This window comes from Fukomys damarensis, unplaced genomic scaffold, assembly GCF_012274545.1.
Source record: "Fukomys damarensis isolate Sample0158 unplaced genomic scaffold, DMR_v1.0_HiC HiC_scaffold_5, whole genome shotgun sequence".
NCBI classification, from domain to species: domain Eukaryota; kingdom Metazoa; phylum Chordata; class Mammalia; order Rodentia; family Bathyergidae; genus Fukomys; species Fukomys damarensis.
The window spans coordinates 63549834-63571694 of NW_022900917.1; the positions used below are offsets into that span (position 1 = coordinate 63549834).

At 43.4% G+C, this 21861-nt stretch overlaps 1 protein-coding gene across 6 annotated transcripts in view; it reads right to left on the bottom strand.

The window, feature by feature from the left end:
- Positions 1–6759: 6759 nt before the first annotated feature.
- The window catches only part of LOC104866444 (cat eye syndrome critical region protein 2), a 53682-nt gene continuing 38580 nt past the window's right edge, over positions 6760–21861 (bottom strand). For 2 of the 6 annotated variants that reach the window (XM_010630395.3, XM_010630391.3), the window contains 11 exons: positions 19841–19970; positions 18220–18257; positions 18041–18132; positions 17693–17819; positions 16481–16869; positions 15673–15798; positions 14680–15526; positions 10684–12106; positions 8732–8843; positions 7611–7668; positions 6760–7255 (listed from right to left, as the gene is read on the bottom strand). In XM_010630395.3, the coding sequence (XP_010628697.1) occupies positions 7648–7668; positions 8732–8843; positions 10684–12106; positions 14680–15526; positions 15673–15798; positions 16481–16869; positions 17693–17819; positions 18041–18132; positions 18220–18257; positions 19841–19970 (3305 nt within the window). In that variant the 3' untranslated portion in view covers positions 6760–7255; positions 7611–7647. The remainder of the gene's footprint in view (positions 7256–7610; positions 7669–8731; positions 8844–10683; positions 12107–14679; positions 15527–15672; positions 15799–16480; positions 16870–17692; positions 17820–18040; positions 18133–18219; positions 18258–19840; positions 19971–21861) is intronic. The other 4 variants (XM_010630394.3, XM_010630393.3, XM_010630389.3 and 1 more) reach the window with 4 other exon arrangements.

The following is a 21861-nucleotide window of genomic DNA, read 5'->3' on the forward strand; positions in this document are numbered from 1 at the left end:
CCAGCTGCCTTCTTGGCCAGCCATTCAGTCTATTTTGCATTAAAGGTTTTGTAAAAACTGCTTAAGAAAACTAAAGAGTGAGCCTTGGTAGCAGAAAGGGGACTAAAACAAAAACATAAAATGTCCTTCTGGAAGGCCAAGAGGTAGGGAAAACAGATCTGCAGGGCCAAGCACCAGTGTGCGGTAGGGCGCTGGTTGCAAGAACTTCAGAGGCCGTTCATGGTGTGGACACTCAGAGCTCTATCTCTATGGCCAAGCTGGCAGAGAATCTGGCCGCCCAGGAGGAAGGAGTTGGTGGCCTTCTGCCAAGGGTACCTCTTGCATAACAACTCCATGCCACAGGCCATTTAACTCTACATGATTCCAGGGGGGAAGGGTGGCCTCCAAACTCTCCTGGATTATCTTCTCAACTCAGTAGTACTCACAGAATGTAGGGATTAAGGCAAAATTGCAAGAAGAGGGGCTACTTATTTATAGAATTAGTGTTCTCCTAATAAGAATTTGCTTAGAGATAGACACTAATCTTTAAGAAGCACCTTTGAATGTGTTGAAAGTGGAAAGGTGACTAGAATTTGGGGACATGTCCATAGTGGCATCAGCTTCTGCTCTTCCCTAAATCATACCATGACCGTGTTTCCTGTTTCAGCTTTGCTTATACTTTCTGGTACTGGGGATCAAACTCTGGACCTTGCACTTGTGAGGCAGGCGGCAGTTTTATGAAGGAAGCTCTTGGTCTAGGATGTTTGTGTTAAGATACGTTACCCACAGGGCCAATAGGTTTTAATGTCAAAAAATAACAACTGGGGTTTCCTAATTTTTCAAGTTGATTTTTAAGAAATTATATTATTTGTAACTACTAACCTAGGAAATGATGTATCTTATAGAAAAGTAGCTTTTTTGGGAGAGTAACTGATCTGGGAAGTTTTAAAATAGCAGTTGGATGGAAGTCAATGAAGTAGGGATAATGACACCAATCAAATGGACACCAAAAGATCTGTCATTGCCTTAGAAAGTGATAAAACCAAACAGCGCGAAAATTGTTTAGTTGTTTAGAAGGCTCTTTGAGGATAAAACAGGCTGAGATTTGGGGTCTTAAGACTACCACTAACGAAAGGTGTCTATTTTCCATCTTCCACGCCTTACCTACTTTGTAACAAAAAGCCTCCCAGGAATTAGAAATGTATTAAAAAACTAGGCATATAAAAGCACGTACTTAATTTATAGCTCTACTTCAGGCCACTTGTGATTTAGATGTTCCAGGCAGCTGCCTGGGGCTGCCATTATCAGCTGCATCCTGCTTGCCCTGCCACCCTGATCCTGGATCAAAATCACTACAGCAATGTAGAACACATTCACAAGAGGCCCCTTCTCTGGTGATGCATGACTCAGGTAGTAGTAGGATGTACGAGGTGGGTATTGATGGGAAATGCTGTTAAGAATTATTTTGTTCTTCATGTGTTTTAGCATTGCCTGCTCATTACTGTTTTAATCTCTTGGGTGATTTTGTACTGTTATTGCCTGTAGTGGGTCGACTGTCACCCAGATTTTTCTTTTTCTGGTGGAACTAAGGATTGAACCCAGAACCTGTGCACTGAGCTACATCCCTAGCCTTTTATTATTTAGAGTTGTGCAGAAGAGACTTGAATTTGTGATCCACCTGCCTTACCCTCTTAGACTGCTGGAATTACAGGTATGCGTCACCACGTCCTCTCCCCAGACCCTTGTCCTGGATGTGTCAGAGCTGCTACGGAGAGGGCACTTCTAGATGATGCGTTATGGCCTATTTCAAACATTTATCCCATGGAGTCTGAGTTGCCTTGCCCTGATGATAAAAGGGACACAGAGACACACACCAGTCTTTCTACTTGAAGAATGTACTTTATACAAAATAACCAGTTCATATGGAAATAAATCTACAGACCTCCAAGGCTCAAAAAGCTTTTTAAAAAGTTCTTTTAACAAATTATCCAATACACAATATTGAACTAACTATTGAGGTAAGTGTCGCTCTCAGTGAAACAGGGAATCAGCAGACCACGACAAAATATACATAATATAAAAATAAATAGCATTGTCCTTTCCAGTACTGGCCAGGAAGGTTCACAGGGCTCTGGCTCTCAGAGCAGGAGCTGACTGCCCAATGCTGAGTGCTGCAGCAAGGCAGGCGAGAGGTACCTGGCCCCTGCTGGGGGAAAGGAGGGGCCACACTGTCTATCCATGGGCATCAGCATTTTAATAACTTAATATCTGCACCTCTGTTCCCACCCACCCAACTCTTTCAAAAACACATGTAGGACAATCAGCTGGTTATCAGGTCAGAATGAGAACGAGAGACTGGGTAAAAAGTTCAGTTCCAGCAGGAGACAGTCCCTCCTCTACCCTCATGCGCATCTAGCACAGAGAAGGATCAGTACCCAGGCACAGAGAAAAGCTTGTGTCAACAGATTATCTGAGCTGGGAAGCAGTGAAGCTCACCCCAACTCTGCTTCCCAGAGGGGAAAAGAGTAAGGCGCTGGGGCTTAAGGCTGCATAGTAGAGCCCACACCTTATCCAGTAAGACAGCCATTCGCAGTTCTGGCAGCAAGTAACTGTCTCTACACGCTCAACCCACGCGGCAGCTGTCCAAAGAACCATCTACTGGGACAGGACATCCCAGACACCCTCACTGCATGACTCAATGAAATATGGAATGGATTTCCCTGATGGGGGCCCATGAAGAATCTGGTCTGGGGGGTGAAATGACCAAGACAAACACAAAAGGGGGAATGATGCTAGAAACCCCCTTGTCTTTATTGGGAAATCAAGGTTCTCACAAATGTTATCAGGATCCTGATGCTATAGAACTGTTTTTGCCTAGACTATTGATTAAACTTTCCTGGGTTATTTCAAATTAGCTTTTAAGAACTGTATAGTATTTATAAATTTGAACTTCCATTAAAAAAGGGAGGGAGGGGCTGGGGAGATACCTCAGTGGCACCACACCTGCCTGGCAAATCTTGAGTTCAATTCCTGGTATTAAAAAAAGGGAGGGAGGAAAGAAGGGGGAAAAAATGTCCAACCACATGGAATGAACTGAAAGAATGAATTAATTATAAGGTTGTTTGTGGCAACATTGATTTTGTTTTGTTATCTGAGACAGGGTTTGTTACATAGCCCAGGCTGGCCTCAAACTGACAGCTACCTTCCTGCATCAGCCTCTCAAGTGCTGGGATTAGTATGCCCAGCTATGCCAGCAATACTGGTTTGTATGTGATGGCAGTCAGCATATCCTGTGACGACAGCAGGAATCAGCCAAACAATAATAATTCTATGACAGATAAATGTGGAATAATGCCACCAAATGGTCCTGAGAAGCACTTTTAAGGGGAAGATTAGAGTAAAATGACATTTAAAGCTAAACTTTACCAGGTGTGGTGGTACACTCAGGAGGCTGAGGCCAAGAATCCCGGAGTTCAAGGCCAACCTCAACTACATAGCAACACCCTGTCTCAAACAAAAGAAACAAAACAACAGCTAAGCTTTGATGGAACTGAGTGACACCACAGGAGCTAAGGTCTTCTGAGCACTGTCAGGACTCAGTCTGAGAGCTGTTGGAGCTGAGTGGGAACGTTAAGTACTCCTAATGAGTGCACAGACACCACCAGAAGAGCTAACCTAACCTGACCCAGGACACAAGTAAAAGCTTCAATTTCATCAATGTTACTTTTAAGAGGTGGAAATGCAAGTTTTATGAACAAAAAGCACCCCCCACACCAATGGGGATTGAACCCAGGGCCTTTGCACTGGATTACATCTGATTGTTATTTTTGGTACCAGGGACCAAACTCAGTTTGCGAGGCGGCAGGTGCAGTATCACTGAGCTAAATCCCTGGCCCTCTGATCTTTTCAGACAGGGTATTGCCAAGACACCCAGGTTGGGCTCGTATGATCCCCTTGCCGCAAACCCCCCAAATGCTGGGATTATAGACATGTGCCACCACACTTAGCTGAATCCTGCATGTTTTGTCCTCAGCCTTCACATTTGTCTATCAAAAAATTTTAGACAATAACTTGTTAATTTATTATTTTTGGTGGTATTGGGCACTGAACCCTTGGCCTTGCATGTACTACCCTAAAGCTCTACTACTGAGCTATGTCCCCAGCTTTTTTTTTTTTTTTTTTTTTTCTGGAAGAACTCAGGACATTGTGCTTATGAGGCAGGCACAGCACCACTGAGCTAAATCCTTGGCCCTTTGCCTTTAATGGACAGATTTCAGAAGGGAAATAAAACCAGGAATCTTCCAAAAGGCTCTACTTTTTTTTTTTCTGGATCTTTTATTTCTTGTAAGCCTTGAAAAAAATTTCTAATTAACAAATCTAATAAAATTAAAGTCAACGCAGAGTGGGGATATTTTCAATTATACATGGATCTCAGCATGCCCCGCTGGGGACCACTGAAAGCCAACACACTTGACAAAGTGACACTGATCTACAGATCATATGTCTGTCTAGCCTGAGAGCAAACCTTGTGAGGAGACCCTTACACACTATTTTCTAATTATTACACATCACATAACATTTCCCTATGGAGAGGATGGCAAATGCATTTGCATCTGCTTTAAGACATTGCATGTGCTTAAGACACTTGGAAAGAGAAGTGCTAGAGGAGGAAGAAAGGTAAGAACAAAAGATCCTGCTTAGGGGTAGGTGGATGAGGGGGTTCACAGCAGCTCAGGTCCTCTGTTTCTGTGGTCTGGGAGCTCCAGGCAGCTCTTTGCAGAGCTGCACTTCAAAGACCAATAGAAGTTGGGTCTATACCAGACAGAGATGAAGCACTAAGGCCCTGTAATGGATGATCAAATTTCCATCCATAATGCAAAAGCCTGACCATTTTGCTATTGCTTTTGTTCACAGTGTTATAACATAGTAGTTCAGCTTTCTATTGCTTTTTTCTTCCTTAATATTTCCTCATAAGTCTAAACCAAGAAGGGAGGTTAGGGATAAAGGATTTATTGGACCCCCCCACCGCATTGTTCATAGCATTAGTGTAGCTACAGGTAATGTAATGGGGGGCCATCTGGGAGAAAGAAGTGAATCTCAGCAGTGAGCACATGGCAACCCCTAAAGGCTTAGCAACATGGAAGGAAGAGATCCTGCAGTTACTATGTCCCTAATGAGAAGTCAAGGCCTTTCATTTGTTGGTGGCAGAATGCTCCTTGCTCTGAACCCAAACAAGGTCTAACCAGCCCATACCAGGTGTGTGTTCTCCTTGTTTTCTGCACCAACACAGAAAATGAAGTGGTCATGCTCTGACCAAGTCAGGTTATGAGTCTAAGGACAAAGGAGATCCACCCACAAATCTTCTGAACTCTGTTTTTTCTCTTCTAAAGCAGCCTGTGCCAGTGGTAGTCTGATAAGATTTAGAATCAAATGAAATCCAGCCCGATAGCTCAATCCTCTTGGAAACACACCAAATTTAAACTGAAAGTCTGTTAGAGAAAAATTCGTATTTTTGTGCGCCATACACTGAAGGCACCTATTTTTTAAAAATCTCTGCTCAACTTGGCAGTGCTTAAACTCTAAGAAACAGCCTCAGGACAATAAGCATTCACTAACTGGCATGAATTTCCTTTATATTGGAGTGGGAATCTTGGGTTCCATCTAAATAACCTGGATATTTCTATCTCCATTCCCTCTGATCATACAGGTTTAGCAGACTGTCAACGAGCGGATAAGAGAAATGGAAGGAAAGGGTGCCACTGAACTCTCTTACAGTTAAATTTAAAAAACCTAAGACAGATTAATATTTTATGAAGAATTTTCTAGTATCACAAAAGCATGTTTTAAAATATGCTATTCTTTACAAAGACCTGCAACTGTAGGATGTTCTTAGCTTTTTCTTTTTTTGTGGCATATTCAAAGGTTTAAATGTGTGTCCTAACTTTGGTGACATCAGATAAAACAAAAGAGAATGGTAAAGAGGGAATCCAGTGTAATTCATTTCTAAAACTGTAATAAAGTAATACTGTAAAATGTTTCCTATGACTGATACAACAAATGATTTCCAAGAACCTGACCTTGACAGCTATTTTAAATCACCATGACTGATTTTACTATGATTCACTTAAACTGAGTAACTAGATACTGAAACATTCCTAAATTCAAACTGTGAATCTATAGAATACATTTTCCCTATTCAAACCTGTGCAATTTCTTTATTGAGACTAACATATACAAACCTGAGTAGTCACTTTCACAAAATGTGATTTGTGCCAGAAAGTTGTGTGTGATGCCTTCTAGATCACAGTCCTAACAGACCTGTGAGGAGGATGATTTTTATCTTCCAATGAGTAAAACACTCAAATGATCCCAATTCCTGATACTAGTTTGCAGATATCTGGTGAGGCTGGTGGCAAAATCAGGAAGGCACACTGCTTTCCCAAGCCCAGGACTTGGGTCACCATAGTGAGAGCAGCCTGTCTTCTGGGGTGAAGCTCCAGTGGACCTCAAACTGATGGACAGGGAGGGTGACAAGTCAGTTATTCTTTGAGGCCACCTGGAAGGAAGTCCTTATGCCGTGAAAGGCTGGCCAGCCACTTAGCAAACAGAGTTAGTGGCACATGACAAGATGAGACTTTGCCTCCCCTCTTCTACAGCTCCCCAAGCGTTCATTGTGACATGATTGTAAACAGACAGAGACCACTCCAGTGCTGTGTGCCCACTACAGTTGGGACTCCCATTTCTTCCACATGCCCACCCACCCTCCCCATTTTATGTACAATACATTCACCACCAACAAAAATTATTTTAAAAGGCAACATGAAAATTCTGTAAACTGGACCCAGCTCCAAAAACATTAATACTACAAGTAGTCCCTTCCCCAAAGATATACCTGAGATTAGCTGCTCATGAAAGGTTAAAAGCACCACTCCACTCCTACTAGGCTCCCTCCCAAGTACAAAGTGATTTCCCTGAACAAGTCCCTGGATTTGGAGAAGTCAGCATGGACTACAGGCCCACTTGTTCTTCCCAAACTTGTCAGCCATGCAGGCGGCCCGCTGGCCCGGGACAGCTCCAAGTCTGTCATCTGTGGAGTGTGCTTCAAAGGCCGGGTAGTGGCAACAGCTCCCGGTGGCATGGAGTGATTCATGTGAAGTGGTGGAGCCGGGTGATAGGAATGGAGTTGAGCAAGGTCACCCCAATCCTCCACGTGCTGTCTTCTTCATATGCAGCTTTCCATTCCCTTGGGGGCTATTATTTCCTCCTTGAACTAGCTCTGAGGAAAACAAAAGATGTTTTGTAATAAAAAATTAAAAATTGTGTCAAAGGGATCTGGAGATGCAGCTCAGTTATGAGAGCTTGCCCTAGCATGTATGAAGCCTTAGGTGCTATCTGCAGTACAAAAATTAAGTAAGTCAAAGAGCTGCACAAGTGCACCTACACAGCCACAGTTTATTCCCAAAGGGTAGATCTGTGGGACCTGCATCCCAGAGTCAGCCCCTAGCCTAGTGATGGCGAACCTTTTAGAGATGAGTGCCCAAAGTGCAACCCAAACACAAACCACAAAGTGTTAACACTGCAATTAAACTTGAATACTGAGGTTTTAGTTTAGAAAAAACTCATACACTTACATCTTTTGTCTTAGAAGATAAACAGGGGCCCAGGGATTTAGCTCAGTGGTGCTGCCACCTGTCTCGTAAGCACAAGGTCCCAAGTTTGATCCCCGGTACCAGGGTGGGAAAAAAAAAAAAAGAAAGAAAAACAACACACGTATCACAGGCTTGCGAACAATGCACCAAACACTTAGCAGGTATAGGACTTTTTGCTTATTAGGAAATGTTGCTACTGCTCATGGTGCTTCATGGGTTCAGGGGAAGGAATGAGTCACTGCATCCAGCTGCTCTCAGCACAGTACCTGGCAGAGAAGCAGCTCTCGAAGGTAGCTATTATGATTCCAAACCTGACTGACTTGTCCCTCACATGAATAGGTGAGGATAAAAAAAACCAGGACCGTGGCAAAAGAAAGGTGGGGCGGCAGTTTGGAAAAAATGAGACTTAAATAAATACCCCTGGTTACATGCCAAAAATAGGAAAAAGGGCCCTGTGGAAAACACTAGAGAAGCTCCAGCTGAGCCTCTGCAGTGGGCACTCCCAGTGTGGAGGTCGAACACAGGGGCTCAAAGACTGGTTTCATCTGTGTGCCTGCAGTATACAAAGCACTTTCATATACTGTATTAACAAAACACCTTAAAACATCCTTTCAGGAGTTACGGGTAAAGCTCAGGGGTAGAGCGCCTCACTGGCATGCACAATCCTAGGTTCAATCCTCAGGACTGCAATAAGAAGCAAACAAGCAAGCTGATGATCTCAGTACAGCAAGGTTGTCCCAGGCGAGTTTGGAGTCCTAATCTGAACTGCTCCAAGCAAGGTTCAAAACTTATTTGTTACTGTTGTTGGTACAACACTCAAAAAGGCTCACCTTTTTTTTTGGGGGAGTGTAACAGGGATTGAACTTGGGTCCTTGTGCTTGCAAGGCAGGTGACAGAACCACTGAGCTAAATCCTGGGCCCAAAAATGCTCACATTTTGAAGTGTTTCAGATTTCCAGATTAGGCATGCAGATTACGCAAGTCTATCCAGAGTATTCCGAAATCTGAAACACTTGGGGGGGGTCCCCCAAGCTTCAGAGAATACTGTATTTACATCTTACAACTGGAGGAATAAGAAAACCTCTAGTTTTTGGTAATTCTTACCTGATCCAGAGGAAGTGTTGGGGGTTTATGTGGTGGTAGCTGTTCTGGTGATGCTGCTGGTGCTGGGGTCTTTGGGAACGAGGGCAAAGACTGGATCGGATGCATGTGCATCCTACAGCCATAAGAAAGGAATAGTTAACAATCAATGAAGACACATTAGTTACAAAGAAAAACATTTTAATCATGAAGAATCTGCCTTTATCCAGGTGATCCAACCTGGAATCAAAAGTACTGGGACAATATGTGTTTCCTGGTGTGATGGAATAGGAAGCACCAAAGCATGAGGAAATGAGGCAAATCTGGAATCTAGGGCACTCTGCATGAGAACTGGCCTACTCTCTGGAAAAAAAAAAAGCAAGATAGGGCAACTGCTATAAATTAAGAGGCTAAACAGAAATAACCAAAAACAAATTCATGAGTTCTATATTAGAAACAAATTGAAGGAGAAAACCACAGTTCTGAGATTTTTTTGGGGGTACTGGGGATCAAACTCAGGTCGTCCTTGAGCTTTCGAGGCAAGCGGTGGAACCACTGAGAGAAACCCCGACCCCCTAAGAGATGTTTTTTAGGAACAAATAGGGAAATTTATATGAGGAATATATATTAGAGACTGTCATGTTAGCCTGACTGTGCTGAGTTTTGAGATTCCTTGTTACAAGATGCATGCTGGGGCATTTAGGGATTAAGACTGTGATAACTGCAATTTAATTTCAAGTGGTTTAGGGGGGAAAAGGTAATGAAATATACACATAAATTCAGAGACATATAAAGCAATATGGCAAAATAGATGAGGAAGACAGCCTAGTGGTAAGAAGATGGAATGGCAGTGGGGAGGGGAATATAGGATTTAAAATTGAAGGGTATTAGGTTTGATTTATAGGCATGATACTGCAGCAGGCTGAACATTTTGTACACAATAATTTGAAGTCTTTCTGGATGGCATATCATTTCATTGTGCCCCCGCCTTTTTTGCAGAGGAGGAGTGCTGGGGAAATAAAAACCCTGTGCATGTTGGGCAAGCATTGCAGGATCCAGCCCTCCATCCCCTATTTTGAGACAGGGTCTCACTATGCAGTTGAGACTGACCTGGAACTTACTATGTAGCACAGGTTGGTCTCAAACTTGCAATGATCCTCCTGCCTCAGCCTCCCAAGTGCTGGGATTACAGGTATGCGCCACCGCGCCCGGCTCCCTAATTCTCTCTCTTTTTTTTGGTACCAGGGATCGAACTCTGGTCCCTGTGCTTGCGAGGAGGCAGGCAGCGGCACCACTGAGATAAATTCCTGGCCCAGTTCCCTAATTCTTAAAAACATCACTACAAACATATACAGGGTTGAAGTATTTTACTTCATTTCTGGACAGATCTAATTTTTTTCACTCAATGATCAGGAACAAAAAGAGATGAAGAGTGAACTTTAGTATTACATTCTCTACTCTCTAGTTAGACCAATTTTACTTTGGCCAGTGTCAGTGTAACTCAGTAGAAACTTCAATAGCCTCTGCCTATAGCAGCCAAATTGTGGCTATCAAGTTTCCAATGTCAAAATCCAGTACTATAAAACCCAAATCAGGCTGGGGGGGATAGCTCAGTATGTGAAACCCCATCTGATATCCAGCACCACAGGAAAAAACAAACACTAAAATGACATTTGTTCTCACCAGGGGAATGTCGAAGATAAAATTGGGCTCTAAGTCTAACACATTTCTACACAAGGCTCCATCATCAATTCACATGCTTTTTGTGGCCCTCGAGTGTTAGAGTTTACCTTCATTCCTAAGGCTATTTTATTTTTAAAATTAACAAGTTAGCCAGGGGTGGTGGTGTGAGCCTATAATCCCAAAACTCAAGAAGCTGAGGCAAGAGGATCACCAGTTTGAGGATAGCCTGAGCTACGTACTTCTGGTATATTCATTTTTTCAGACAAGACAAAATCAACTGAAGGTAATCTTACCCTGATGGTCTGTACATTTCCTGGAAAGGCCCCCTTATTCCGCTTCCAGTGCCAATCTGCTCCATCATTACAGCTTGAAAGTGCCCAAGGCCCTCTTCCTGGCAGCGATAGAGGGGCCCCTCCTGAGAAAGGCCATTGGCTTGGGTGGCCACTGGGCAGTGAGGTGGGTGGGCAGGCACTGGGGAGGAGTATGCCCGGGGCTGAAAATGACTGGCAGGTCGCTGAGGTGTATAAGGAGGCCCCGTTTGTAGCATTACACCATGGGGAGGGAAAGCCGGCGAACCAAAACTCATCCCTGAACTCAGAGGCGGTGGAGGCGTTCCATAAAGATATTCGCTGGCTGACAATGAACTCTGTCGCTTTGTAGCTGCATTATGGTTGTCCAGGTCTAAAAATTCTTTGGGACTCTCCGGCCTCTCCACAGATTCGTCCAGCTTTTCTCCCTCTGGACCGGGATTCTGCCCATCTGTTGGGACTACTTTAGCAGCCACTTCATGCGTTCGAGGTGGGGAGGTTAAGCAGGTGCTCAGAGTCTCACAGCCTTGCAGATCCGCCACGGCATTCCTATCTGAGAAGAGGGACCGCTGGGGAGGAGGGTGACCTGCTGGGGACCCACCTGCACTTCCCTGGGGATGGAGAGGTCGCTGCCAGTCAGCAAAGCCCTGTGGACATGTGTAGTAAGGAGTTCGCTGGTAGTGAGGATAAGAAGGCTGAGGGGGTGGTTGGTAGGAGTACCTCATTCCTTGGGGAGGCCGGTACCGGGGAAAGACTCCAGGATGCGGACTGGTAGACTGAAAGCTCCTAGGGGGGAAATGCTGAGGATGTGACATGGCTGACTTTCCTCCCATCACAGGGCCCAACCCTTGCAGGCCTGGACTGATGTGGTAATGTGCAGCTGAATTAGAGTACTCCAGGCCAGGCATGTACAAGGGGGAAAATTGGCTTACAGTGCCTGCCATCAAGCTGGGGTCTGCACACGGGGGTGTAGCTGCATTCTGTCCTGTACACGGAATGGTCTCCTGCAGTATGTTGCCTCTGGGGCAGGGTGGCTTTTCTGAGCCACTGCCACCAAGGCCCTTCCCCTCTGACCCACAGGGGGATGCTTCACCAATGACTCCATTTTCAGGGAGAGCCTCTCTGCCTGCTGTCGTGGAGAGGTCCCTCATACAGCCTTGGGAAGCTGGGCTGGGGCAGCTGCTGCCTGAGGGCCAAGTGGTCTTGCCCTGTGATGTTTTACAGTGGTCTGAAGATTCTGAGGCATTGCTTTTGAGTTCTGGGCCCTCTGTTTCTCTTTCTTCTGGGGAGCTCTGTCTGGGGCAGTCAGACTGCAGGGGAGCCGTGGGGTGAGGTAGTTGTTTGAGGTATACCCCCTCTAAAGCACCAATGCTGGGTAGTTTCTCTTCAAGCCCAGGCAAGGGCTCTGCTGGGGAGGAAAAAACAAAACAAAACAAATTTAGTAGCTAATGGCAATATTAACAGATATGGTAATAGAAAGAATGTAATAAGCAGTGAAATGAAGAGAGCCATGGCTGAAGTAACATAGTGACTTAAGTGTCAGCTAGATATTATTAGAGTCCCTGGGAGGAGTCATGATGCTGAAGCCCTACACACGTCCCTTTTTCAGACTTACAGGTAGAACCTAGCATTTCTATGGGTGCTCATTAAAACCTGGCAAAGAACAGAAAAACCCTGGGCTCATGCCTATGCAGTCAATCAGATTAGTAAGAGGCCAAGACGTAATGCACAGCTCATGGATGTCAGGTACATACATGTGAAATGTGACAGGACTGGGCAGATAAGGCACTCAGGAAGGCCAGACGCCTGACTTCTGCCCTTGAAAACAGGAACTCCATGGAGTCAGGGAGTGTTTCTTTTCTTTTCTTTCTTTTTTTTTTTTTTGTACCGAGGATAGAACTAGGGTCCTTGTGCTTGAGAGACAGGTGCTGGAACCACTGAGATAAATCCCCAGCCCTAGGGAGTGTCTTCTTAAAGTATTCTTAGTACTTGCCAGAATATACACTCAGTCAAGATTTGCTGAAATGAATAAACCCTCAAAAAATCTTTTGTACAAAAAAGTGTTGGAGGGCCGGGGATTTAGCTCAGTGGTGCTGCTGCCTGCCTTGAAAGCACAAGGTCCTGAGTTTGATCCCTGGTACAAAAAAAAAAAAAAAAAAAAGTGCTGGAGATGGAACCCAGGGCCTTGTGCATGCTAAGTATATGTTCTACCACTAAGCTACATCCCTAGCCCTTGTTTCAAAAGCTTGAGACATGATGTCTATAGCAAAAAACAAAATAAAAAACCCAAAAACCCTCCAAAGCCTTGTTTAATATTACAGAAATTTAATAAACACAATCAAATGAATTTACTAGTCTCAAACCTTTGAATGCCTTAGATCATTACTATGGTATTGACTCATTAATATACATGGTCTTAAATATGATATACAGATATGACCTGTTTAAAGACAAAGTTCTTCAAGTGTGATTAAAATTTTATGCTGGTGCTGGGCATGGTGGCACACACCTGTAATCCCAGCACTCGGGAGGCTGAGGCAGGAGGATCGCTGTGAGTTCGAGAACAGCCTAGGCTACATAGAGAGTTCCAGGTCAGTCTCAACTACATAGTGAGACTCTGTCTCAAAAACCAAAATAAAACAAAAAAATTTTTATGCTGGTAATAGAACTTGAGGACATAATTAGGATTCATAATGACTTTTAAAGAACTAAGATCAAGTGCAAGATCCTGAGTTTGATTCCCAGGACCAGAAAAAAAAAAGAAAAGAACTAAGATCTCTTAGGCTATATGTACATTACAGCTGGCCTTAATGATCAAAGGTGTAAGTGGTACAATAAAAAAAGATACTTTTTCATTATTCAGTCAACACAAAACTTGGTAACCAGCAAACAGACTTTAGGTGTCATGAATGATATGGTGCTAAATTGCTAAACTGCAGGTGCCAACTGAAATCATTATTAGAAAACTCAGTGAGTACCAAAGCTTTGCAAAAAGGAAACACTAAAAGTTAAGCCAATTTTACATGGGATCTCTATCACCTTTTGAGAGTGTCCAAATGTATATTTTCCAGCCACCTACTGAAGAAAATTACACACAATATACATACCAGACATCTACCCTAGGAGTAACCATTACACTATTATCTTTACATATTTTTCTCAGTTTAATCTTTACTCTCCTTAAATGGCATTTCTAAGGAACAGCTTCAAGCTTTGTTAGATTCCACTATTCATCATTCTTAGTAGACACAAGCATATACTCCAGGAATAGGAGGAAAGAGAGACTGAGAATTCTGCAGTGGTTAAAGATGTGGGTACTGATGTTTGGGCTCAAAGCTCAGCTCCACCATGCACTAGCTGGATGTAAGCAAACAATTTAGTATCTCTATGCCTCCATTTTTCCATCTATAAAAACAAACATATTAATAGTAGTAGCTACCACAAAAACTTGTCTGAGAAATAAGCGAGTTTTATAAGTCTCAAAACAAGCTCCTCACACAGTAAGTACCATTCAGTATAACAATCATTATTACGATGCCGAGATTTTTATTTTATTTATTTGGTTTTTTTTGAGACAGGGTCTCATTATGCAGTTGAGACTGACCTGGAACTCACAGTGATCCTCCTGCCTCAGCCTCCTGAGTGCTGGCATTACAGGCATGCACCACCATGCCCAGCCAAGGTTTTTATTTTTTTGAGACAAGGTCCTGCTCTGTAGCTCAGGCTGACCTTGAACTCACTAAGTAGCCCAGACTGGTCTCAAACTTTCGTTGAGTCTCTCAAGTGCTGGGACTGCAGGAGTGTGCCACTATACCAGGTGATGCTGAGATTTTTAGACTAAAAGGAGTATGATCCTGGCCCAAACCTGAGTTGCTCAGGGAGAAAGGCTAGAAATCAGTTTACATTTGGTTTCACATTCTGTGTGAAACGGTTACCAATGAATTAACAGCTGATACAGCCAAAAGTCAGATAAAAAATTACCTTGGTCATTCTCAGGCACTTGTGTCTCATTGGTACCCCATGTCCTCTCAGGGTTGTCTGAAGCAGGTTTGGGGACTGACACACTTACTGATGCTGAGTGAGCCACCGGTGGAAAAGGGCCAGGGAACTGGGGGGCAGTGGGCTGGCAGGGGTGGTGAGGCACACCTGGTGGGCAGACGCGGGAGGACAGCTGCTGCATGGCGATCATCTCAGGACTGTCCATCATGGAGTCCCCTCCATGTACCCCCCGTAGGGTGGGGGAGGGTCCTCCAAATAGAGAACTTGCTGCTGGGGTTGGAGGTGGCTGCAACCGATGTCCAGAAGACTTACAGGGTGGTCGTATATATCCTGAAGAAGGAACTCCATGAGGTAGAAAGCTTGATTGTTTAGGCCACTGGTTTGAAGGGATAGGTGGTCTCATCACTCGGGAATCCATCATGTGACCAAGGTTTCGAGGCTGGTGAGAGGGTCCTGGTCCCAGGGGGTGCTTCTCATCTGGCCCCAAGGGTCCTGGGTTGGTAACACCATGGTTCCCATTCCAGACAACACAGTGTCCTCGATTCAGGTATTTGTATGACTGGTACATGTGGCTTGGATGAGCTTCTGGGCTCTCAGCAAAGTCTGGGGGTCGAGCTGGAGCCCCACCATGTCTGGGAGGAATAAACCCTGGCTGAAATGGAGCTGGAGCATACATGTTTCCATCATGACTGGAACCACTCATCTGCCCAAGCTGCAGGGAAGCAGGGTGGGATCTCATGTTAGAAAGGTGCGTCAGTCCCCCACACATCAGCTTTTCTTCGGGAGTACCTAGCTGAGGTCCTCCGTGGCTGCCAATTCCAACTGCAGGCTGGTAACAGAAAAGACAAGAGGTCAAAGTTACTCAGACTCACACGGCAAGGCAGATCTTGTAATGTGCTTTACTGATATGGAAGATTATCTCTGAACCATCTCTGAAGGGCCTTGGCCACCTCCTCTTCTGCACTGGGTGTTTACCTGCATGGAGAGGGGCTGGTGCTGCATGGGCTCTCCTGGGTGTGCTTCTGGGACTTGAGATGAACCATACAAGTGGGTGGGATCTGATCCTTGAAGAGGACCAAATGTTCCAGGTACCGTTGGCCTCTGGAGCAAGAAGGCAGGAAAGAGAAGACAGATTGACATTAGGTGGATAAGGGTTTCTCTATAGGGAGGAAAAGGGACTTGAGGGGGGAATGGGATAAAATAAAATGAAATTTATTAAAAACCACCCTGGGCTAGGCCAGTCCCAATATTGTAGTAGTTTCCCTGGTCAGGAGAGGTAAGATTAGAAGTGTTTCTAAATCTTTTTTTATTTCATTTTATTTTTAAGCCACCTACCCCTGGCCTACAGCCCCTTTTAGTCACTGTGTCCCGAATGGCAATCTACTATCAAAACTTAATACTTCACATATATGTACAGTTTATGTAACATATGTATTTCTATGCTTTACACATGAAAAGAGCAAAGTTATTTTCTTTTCTTTTGAGTTCTTGTTATGTTGCCCAGGGAGGCTGCGAACTTCTGGGCTCATATCAAGTATACTCCTGCCTTAGCCTCCTCAGTAGCTGCAACCCCATGTGCATCTTCCCACGCCCAGACTTTATTTAATCCCAACTTTAGCCTACACTGAGAACACATGATTCAAATGATTAAGAGAAAGGAAGATCTGAAATAAGAGGAGAATGAATGAAGAAAAATAAATCACCAATGTAATAATTTTGGAAGTGCCAACTCGATAGCCCTTCCTCACTTGTGATTTCACCAGCTTGGAGATAAGCTCCTTACCATCTGGTTTAAAAGGGGGGCCTGGCTGGGCATCCCACCACAATGCAGGGGGTGGGAAAAGCCTCGGCCATTGGAGGTGCCCACATCCCGAGAGGGCTGTGCAGAACTGCTGCTCTGATCATCCCGACAGGAGGAAGCTTGGCGTGCAGGGGGCAATGATTTTCCTCCATTTTCTACTGGCTGCTGTTTCCTGCTCGGCCCGTCGGAGTCCCTAGAGCGAGTCCACACATGGCTCCCACTACTTCGCCCAGCCCTACTTCGTCTTTTCTCCCGCTTTTCATCCTCTCGGATCCAAAATTCTTCATCTGTATCCCCATCTTCGCCAGGAAAGTGTTTCATCATTGCTCGATGGAAACACCTCTCTAAATTATCAGACATCTTGGTATACTCTGTAAGAAAAACAAAAGGATTGACCTGTAGGTACAGTTTAAATACAACTGGGGTATACTCCACATTTAATCATCACTGGGATATATGACTTTGTAGAGCTGTGCTCCGAAGATGAAGACATGGTTTTTGTCCACAGAAGCATGAAGTGGAGTGACTGAGACAGTGACTCTAGGTCTACAACCTCAAGTGAGTAAAAATGTAGTTATTTAAGGCTCAAATACTAAAATTATTAACTACTACCACTGAATCTGTAAGATATTTGATTTTGGGGGGGGTACTGGGGATCAAACTCAGGACCATGCACTTTGTGAGGCAGGCGATAGCACCACTGAGCTAAATCCCCGGCCCTAAGATACTTGAGTTAATGTATAAATAGCCCCAAGTTTCAGGACCTGGGATTATTTATGGTTTGATATTAGAGAGCTGCAATGGTGACTTCTTATGATTTAAGAACAATGGGCTGGGATGTAGCTCAGTGGCAGAGCACTTGTTAGCACACCAGGGTTCAATCCCAGAGCTGTTAGAGAGGGAGGGTGGGGAGTGAGCTCATCTAGCTTCAGTCCTATCTGTGCTGAGGAGCCCTGGACAACTCAGACCCAGTCTGGTCTGTAGCATGAGAAATGGGCTATACTCACTTATCTTCCTTCCTGCTGAGTTCTCTTGTCCTGTGGCACAGGAAAGAGCTCCTGGCTAAGCGTGTGGAACGACTAATCCTACAGCTTTTAGCACACTGTTCGATAAGGTTCATTTGTCATGAAAGGCATTTTATTATGAATATACTAATGCACACATATACATCTAGTATGAATTCCTTGCACTTACCACTACTTTCCCCATTATATTTTCGACAATTCCTGAACATAGTCTTCATGTCATTTACAAATTCCTCCTTGGTACAGTATAAACCTCCATTCAACTTTTTCTCCATGCTTGAAATATCCATGGGGATCTAAAATAGGACACATAACTATTTAATTAAAATATACTAGAATATCTCCCCGCTAACCAAACATCTCATAGTTCCTAAGAAGCAATGTTATCCTGACATCACGAGATGCTCAGGAGCCAAATGCACACCCAGAAGACCTGACTCTGAGAAACGACAGATAAGCAATGTGAAACCTAAAACCCAAGCAATACACAAATGCAGATGTATGATTTCCAAGATACCTTAATAATCTGATAATAATTAGGAGCGTAAGATTCATCCACAGGTTCCAAAAAGGGCCAGGAATCCTTATGAGCCTTTACCACATCCAGAACTAAGATCCAAAGAAGAGAACTTAATTAATGAAGTCACATAGCAGTGTTGCCATCAGAAACCAAAACAGTTGAGAATGGGAACTAACCTTTATACATGGCAGTAAAATCATCATCCAACTCAAAGCTGTGAATCATAAAATAAGACATTAGTAATAACTCTGACCACTTAACTTAGCTTTTAGTTCAATTAGAGACAAACTGATTAAGATTTGGAATTGTCTTAGTATTCTGTTCAGACCAGTCAACTCTGCTAACATTCCCTGAAAAGGACACAAAGACTAGGGATAGTATACCTTAATATAAAAGGGAATATCACTGTTTTCATCTATTTGTTTTGTTTTTGGTACCAGGGATCGAATTCAGGTCCTTGCACTTGCGAGGAAGGTGCTGGAACCAGAGCTAAATCCCCAGCCCTCACTGTTCATCTATAAAACAGTGGAGCTGGTCTAAATGATCCAGAAGTTTATAATTCTATTATTTATTTAAGAGCACATTCTTATTTTTTTTTTGGTACCAGGGATCAAACTCAGGACTTTGTGTTTGCGAGGCAGGTGCGGTGCCAACTGAGCTAAATCCCTGGCCCATAAAGAGCACATTCCTTTTTTTTTTTTTTTTTTGGTACCAGGGATCAAACTAGGGTCCTTGGGCTTGCAAGGCAGGCAGCAGAACCACTGAGCCAAATCCCCAGCCCAAAGAGCACATTCTTAATCAGGTTTCATTTTAGGTTCATGAATATTTTTGTGATCTAAAGAATAATGCCAAGTATGGTGGTGCACACTTAAAATCTCACCACCCCTTGGCAGAAGATCTCAAGCTTAAAGTCAATTTGGGATTTAAAGTGAGACCCTGTCTCAAAAACAAAACCTTAGCTAAATGGATACAAATTGAGGCCATACTCTAAAGTGAAATAAATAGGTCACACATGTGTAAATACCAAATAGTTTCTCTGGTGTGAAAAACTAAAACTGCTAATAAGGTTAAAAATGTGTAACTGATAACGCAAAATAGGAAGAAAAGGTCTAAAGGAGTAGGGGAAGTGGGAGGGGTGTGGGAAAGGAAAGAAGGGAAAAGAAAAAATATGAGAAATGGGAACACATGGAAATAAAGTCTAAATAGGGAAAGATGGAAGGGGTGAAGAGAGGGCAGGGGAATGGGGAAAAAAAATAAGAACCAAGATAACTTAATGGGGAAGAAAAACCCCAACAAAAAAACCCAAAACAAAATTTACAAAAGCACGTGGCAGAATGAACTCATTAGCACAGAACATTTACTCATTTGTTTCTAAATTTTTAGTTAGCAATAAAGACACAAATGGTACCTAGTAATCTCAAAGGAAGTTACGACTGAAAGAGTAAGTTGTTCTGCACATTCTAAGAAACAACTTTATATAATCACTGAATCTGATTTCATTCAATTTAAGGCTTAGTACAGTAAGAATTTTGTACAAAAATATCACTGTGCTTCTAGAGTGTGACAGCAAGGATATGAGAGGGAAGGAAAGGGGCAAGGGTGGAAAGATGGGTCTGAGTATGGGTGTTAAAGAGCACCAGGGGTCAGGTTAGGGTTAGGGGTTCCTTACTAAGTTTTCTCAACTCTGAAACAGTGATGCCATTGCTGAGTACCAGGGTTGTTACAAAGATTAAGTGAGGAAAGTGTTTATCAGCACAGGGCCAGCTGCTCTTGTGGCTGTTGGTGCTGAATACTCACAGGTCCTTTGTCTTCTTGCCTTCCCGAGTGGGAGAGCTGGGGTCCAGGTGGGAGAGCTCTGGGGGCAGCTCCTTGCCTTGGGCCAGTAACCACGCCCGTTCTTCCCTGAGCTTTCTCCTCTTGGCACGATCTGCAGAGGGCAAGTTGTGGCTGAGCCTGTGCATTTTCTTGTCTTCCCGCTGCCCACAATGCTGTCCCTCACACAGTCACAGGGCAACCTGCTCAGTTCATTCACATGTCACCTCTTCCAAAAGAAGTCTCGAGACAATCCTATGTAAATGTCACCATTGTCAGGTCAGTCTACCCATGGGTCTGGCTTTTTCCTTTTAGGTATCACCAGTATCTAGAATTCCACAGCACTGTATCTGTTTATTCTCCATCGTCTCACCATTAGAATGGAAACTCGACTGGAAACTCCACAAAAGGACTAAGTTATCTTGTTCACCATGTTTACCTAAACAGTGCTGGCACAAAGTAAGTGCTCAAGAAATATTTGTAAAAATCAAACCTGTAACAGGCATTATCAATCTTATAGGTACAGAAACTAAGCCTGAAAATAAAGTAAATGATGGCGTACCAAATAACCCACTGTAAAATATGAAGAAATAAAAGCTAGTTATCATGGGGTGAGGGGTTTAAATCTAACATCAGAAACAAAACACATCCATGACCTTACAAATAAGATAAATCTCTCTCTCTCTCTCTCACACACACACACACACACACACACTACAAAAGATAAATTATGCAGTATGATACAAGCTACACTTGTAGCTTACAGGCACTAAGGGCTTTAGAATGAAGAAATAAGATAGGTAGGAACCGGGTTAACCTAATAAGAAAAAGTAATACTTAAGAATAGGGGGTGGGGTGGGGATGAATCTCAGCAGCATCACAGAGGCCCTGAGTTTGATTCCCAGTACCAAAAAAGAAGGAGCAGGGGAAGCACATCAGGCAATAATCTTAATTTTCTTTTTCTTTATTTTTGGTACCTGGGATCGAATTCAGGTCCTTGCGCTTGAGAGACAGGCGGCAGAACCACTGAGCCAAATAATCTTAATTTTCACAGCCAAAATTTACCTAAGTTTTACAGTGGAAAACTGTATTGAGAAAGCCAAACCACACATTATGCTGTTTTATTAAAAAATTAAGAGTTCTAGGAATCAATCCATGCATCCAGAGACATAGTCTTGCTCTGTAGCCCAGGCTAGCCTCAAATTTTTGAACTTCCTACATCAGCTACCTGAGTGCTCGGATTAAAGGTGTATGCCACCATGCCAGTCTTTGATACATTTATTTGAAAGAAAACAAAATGTGGGAGGCCAAGGCAGGAAGATTATAAGCTTAAAGCTGGGCTGGACTACACAGAAAAACCAAACAACGATATCCACAGGAGGAGGAGAGGGAGGGAAAAGAAAATAAACTTTAGTCTCTATCTAACCATGCCAAATGACTTATTATCACATAATTTATCAGGGTCAGCTCATAAATACAACTACTATCCAAGACAATATTTGTTATCCTTGGCATTGTAGAATCATAAATAAAAAAAAATCTTATTACATCAAGACCAAGAACTAGACCTATACTTGAAAAGAAGTTTTGCCCTAATTTATAGTATTTTAATATCTAACCTAAATAAAAATCTGAGGCATCTCTTACACATATCTCATTTATGATAAAGTTATTTGTATCTAGTTATGACAGTACATGCCTGTAATACTTGGGAACCTGAGGCTGGAGGATTTTGAGCTGGGAGGCCAGCCTGGGATACACAGGGAGTTCAAGTCCAGCCTGGATTATATGTTATAACCTCATCTCAAAAAGCAAAACAAGGTGCTAAGGATTTAGCTCAGTGATTCCACTGCCTGCCTCAAAAGCACAAGGACCTGAGTTTGATCCCTGGTACCGCACCCAAAAAAGCCAAATCCCAATCAACCAACCAACCATTAAAAAAAAAAGAACAAACAAACCCTGTGAAATCAGGTGTCATCACTCATTTTATTCTATTCTATGTAGGA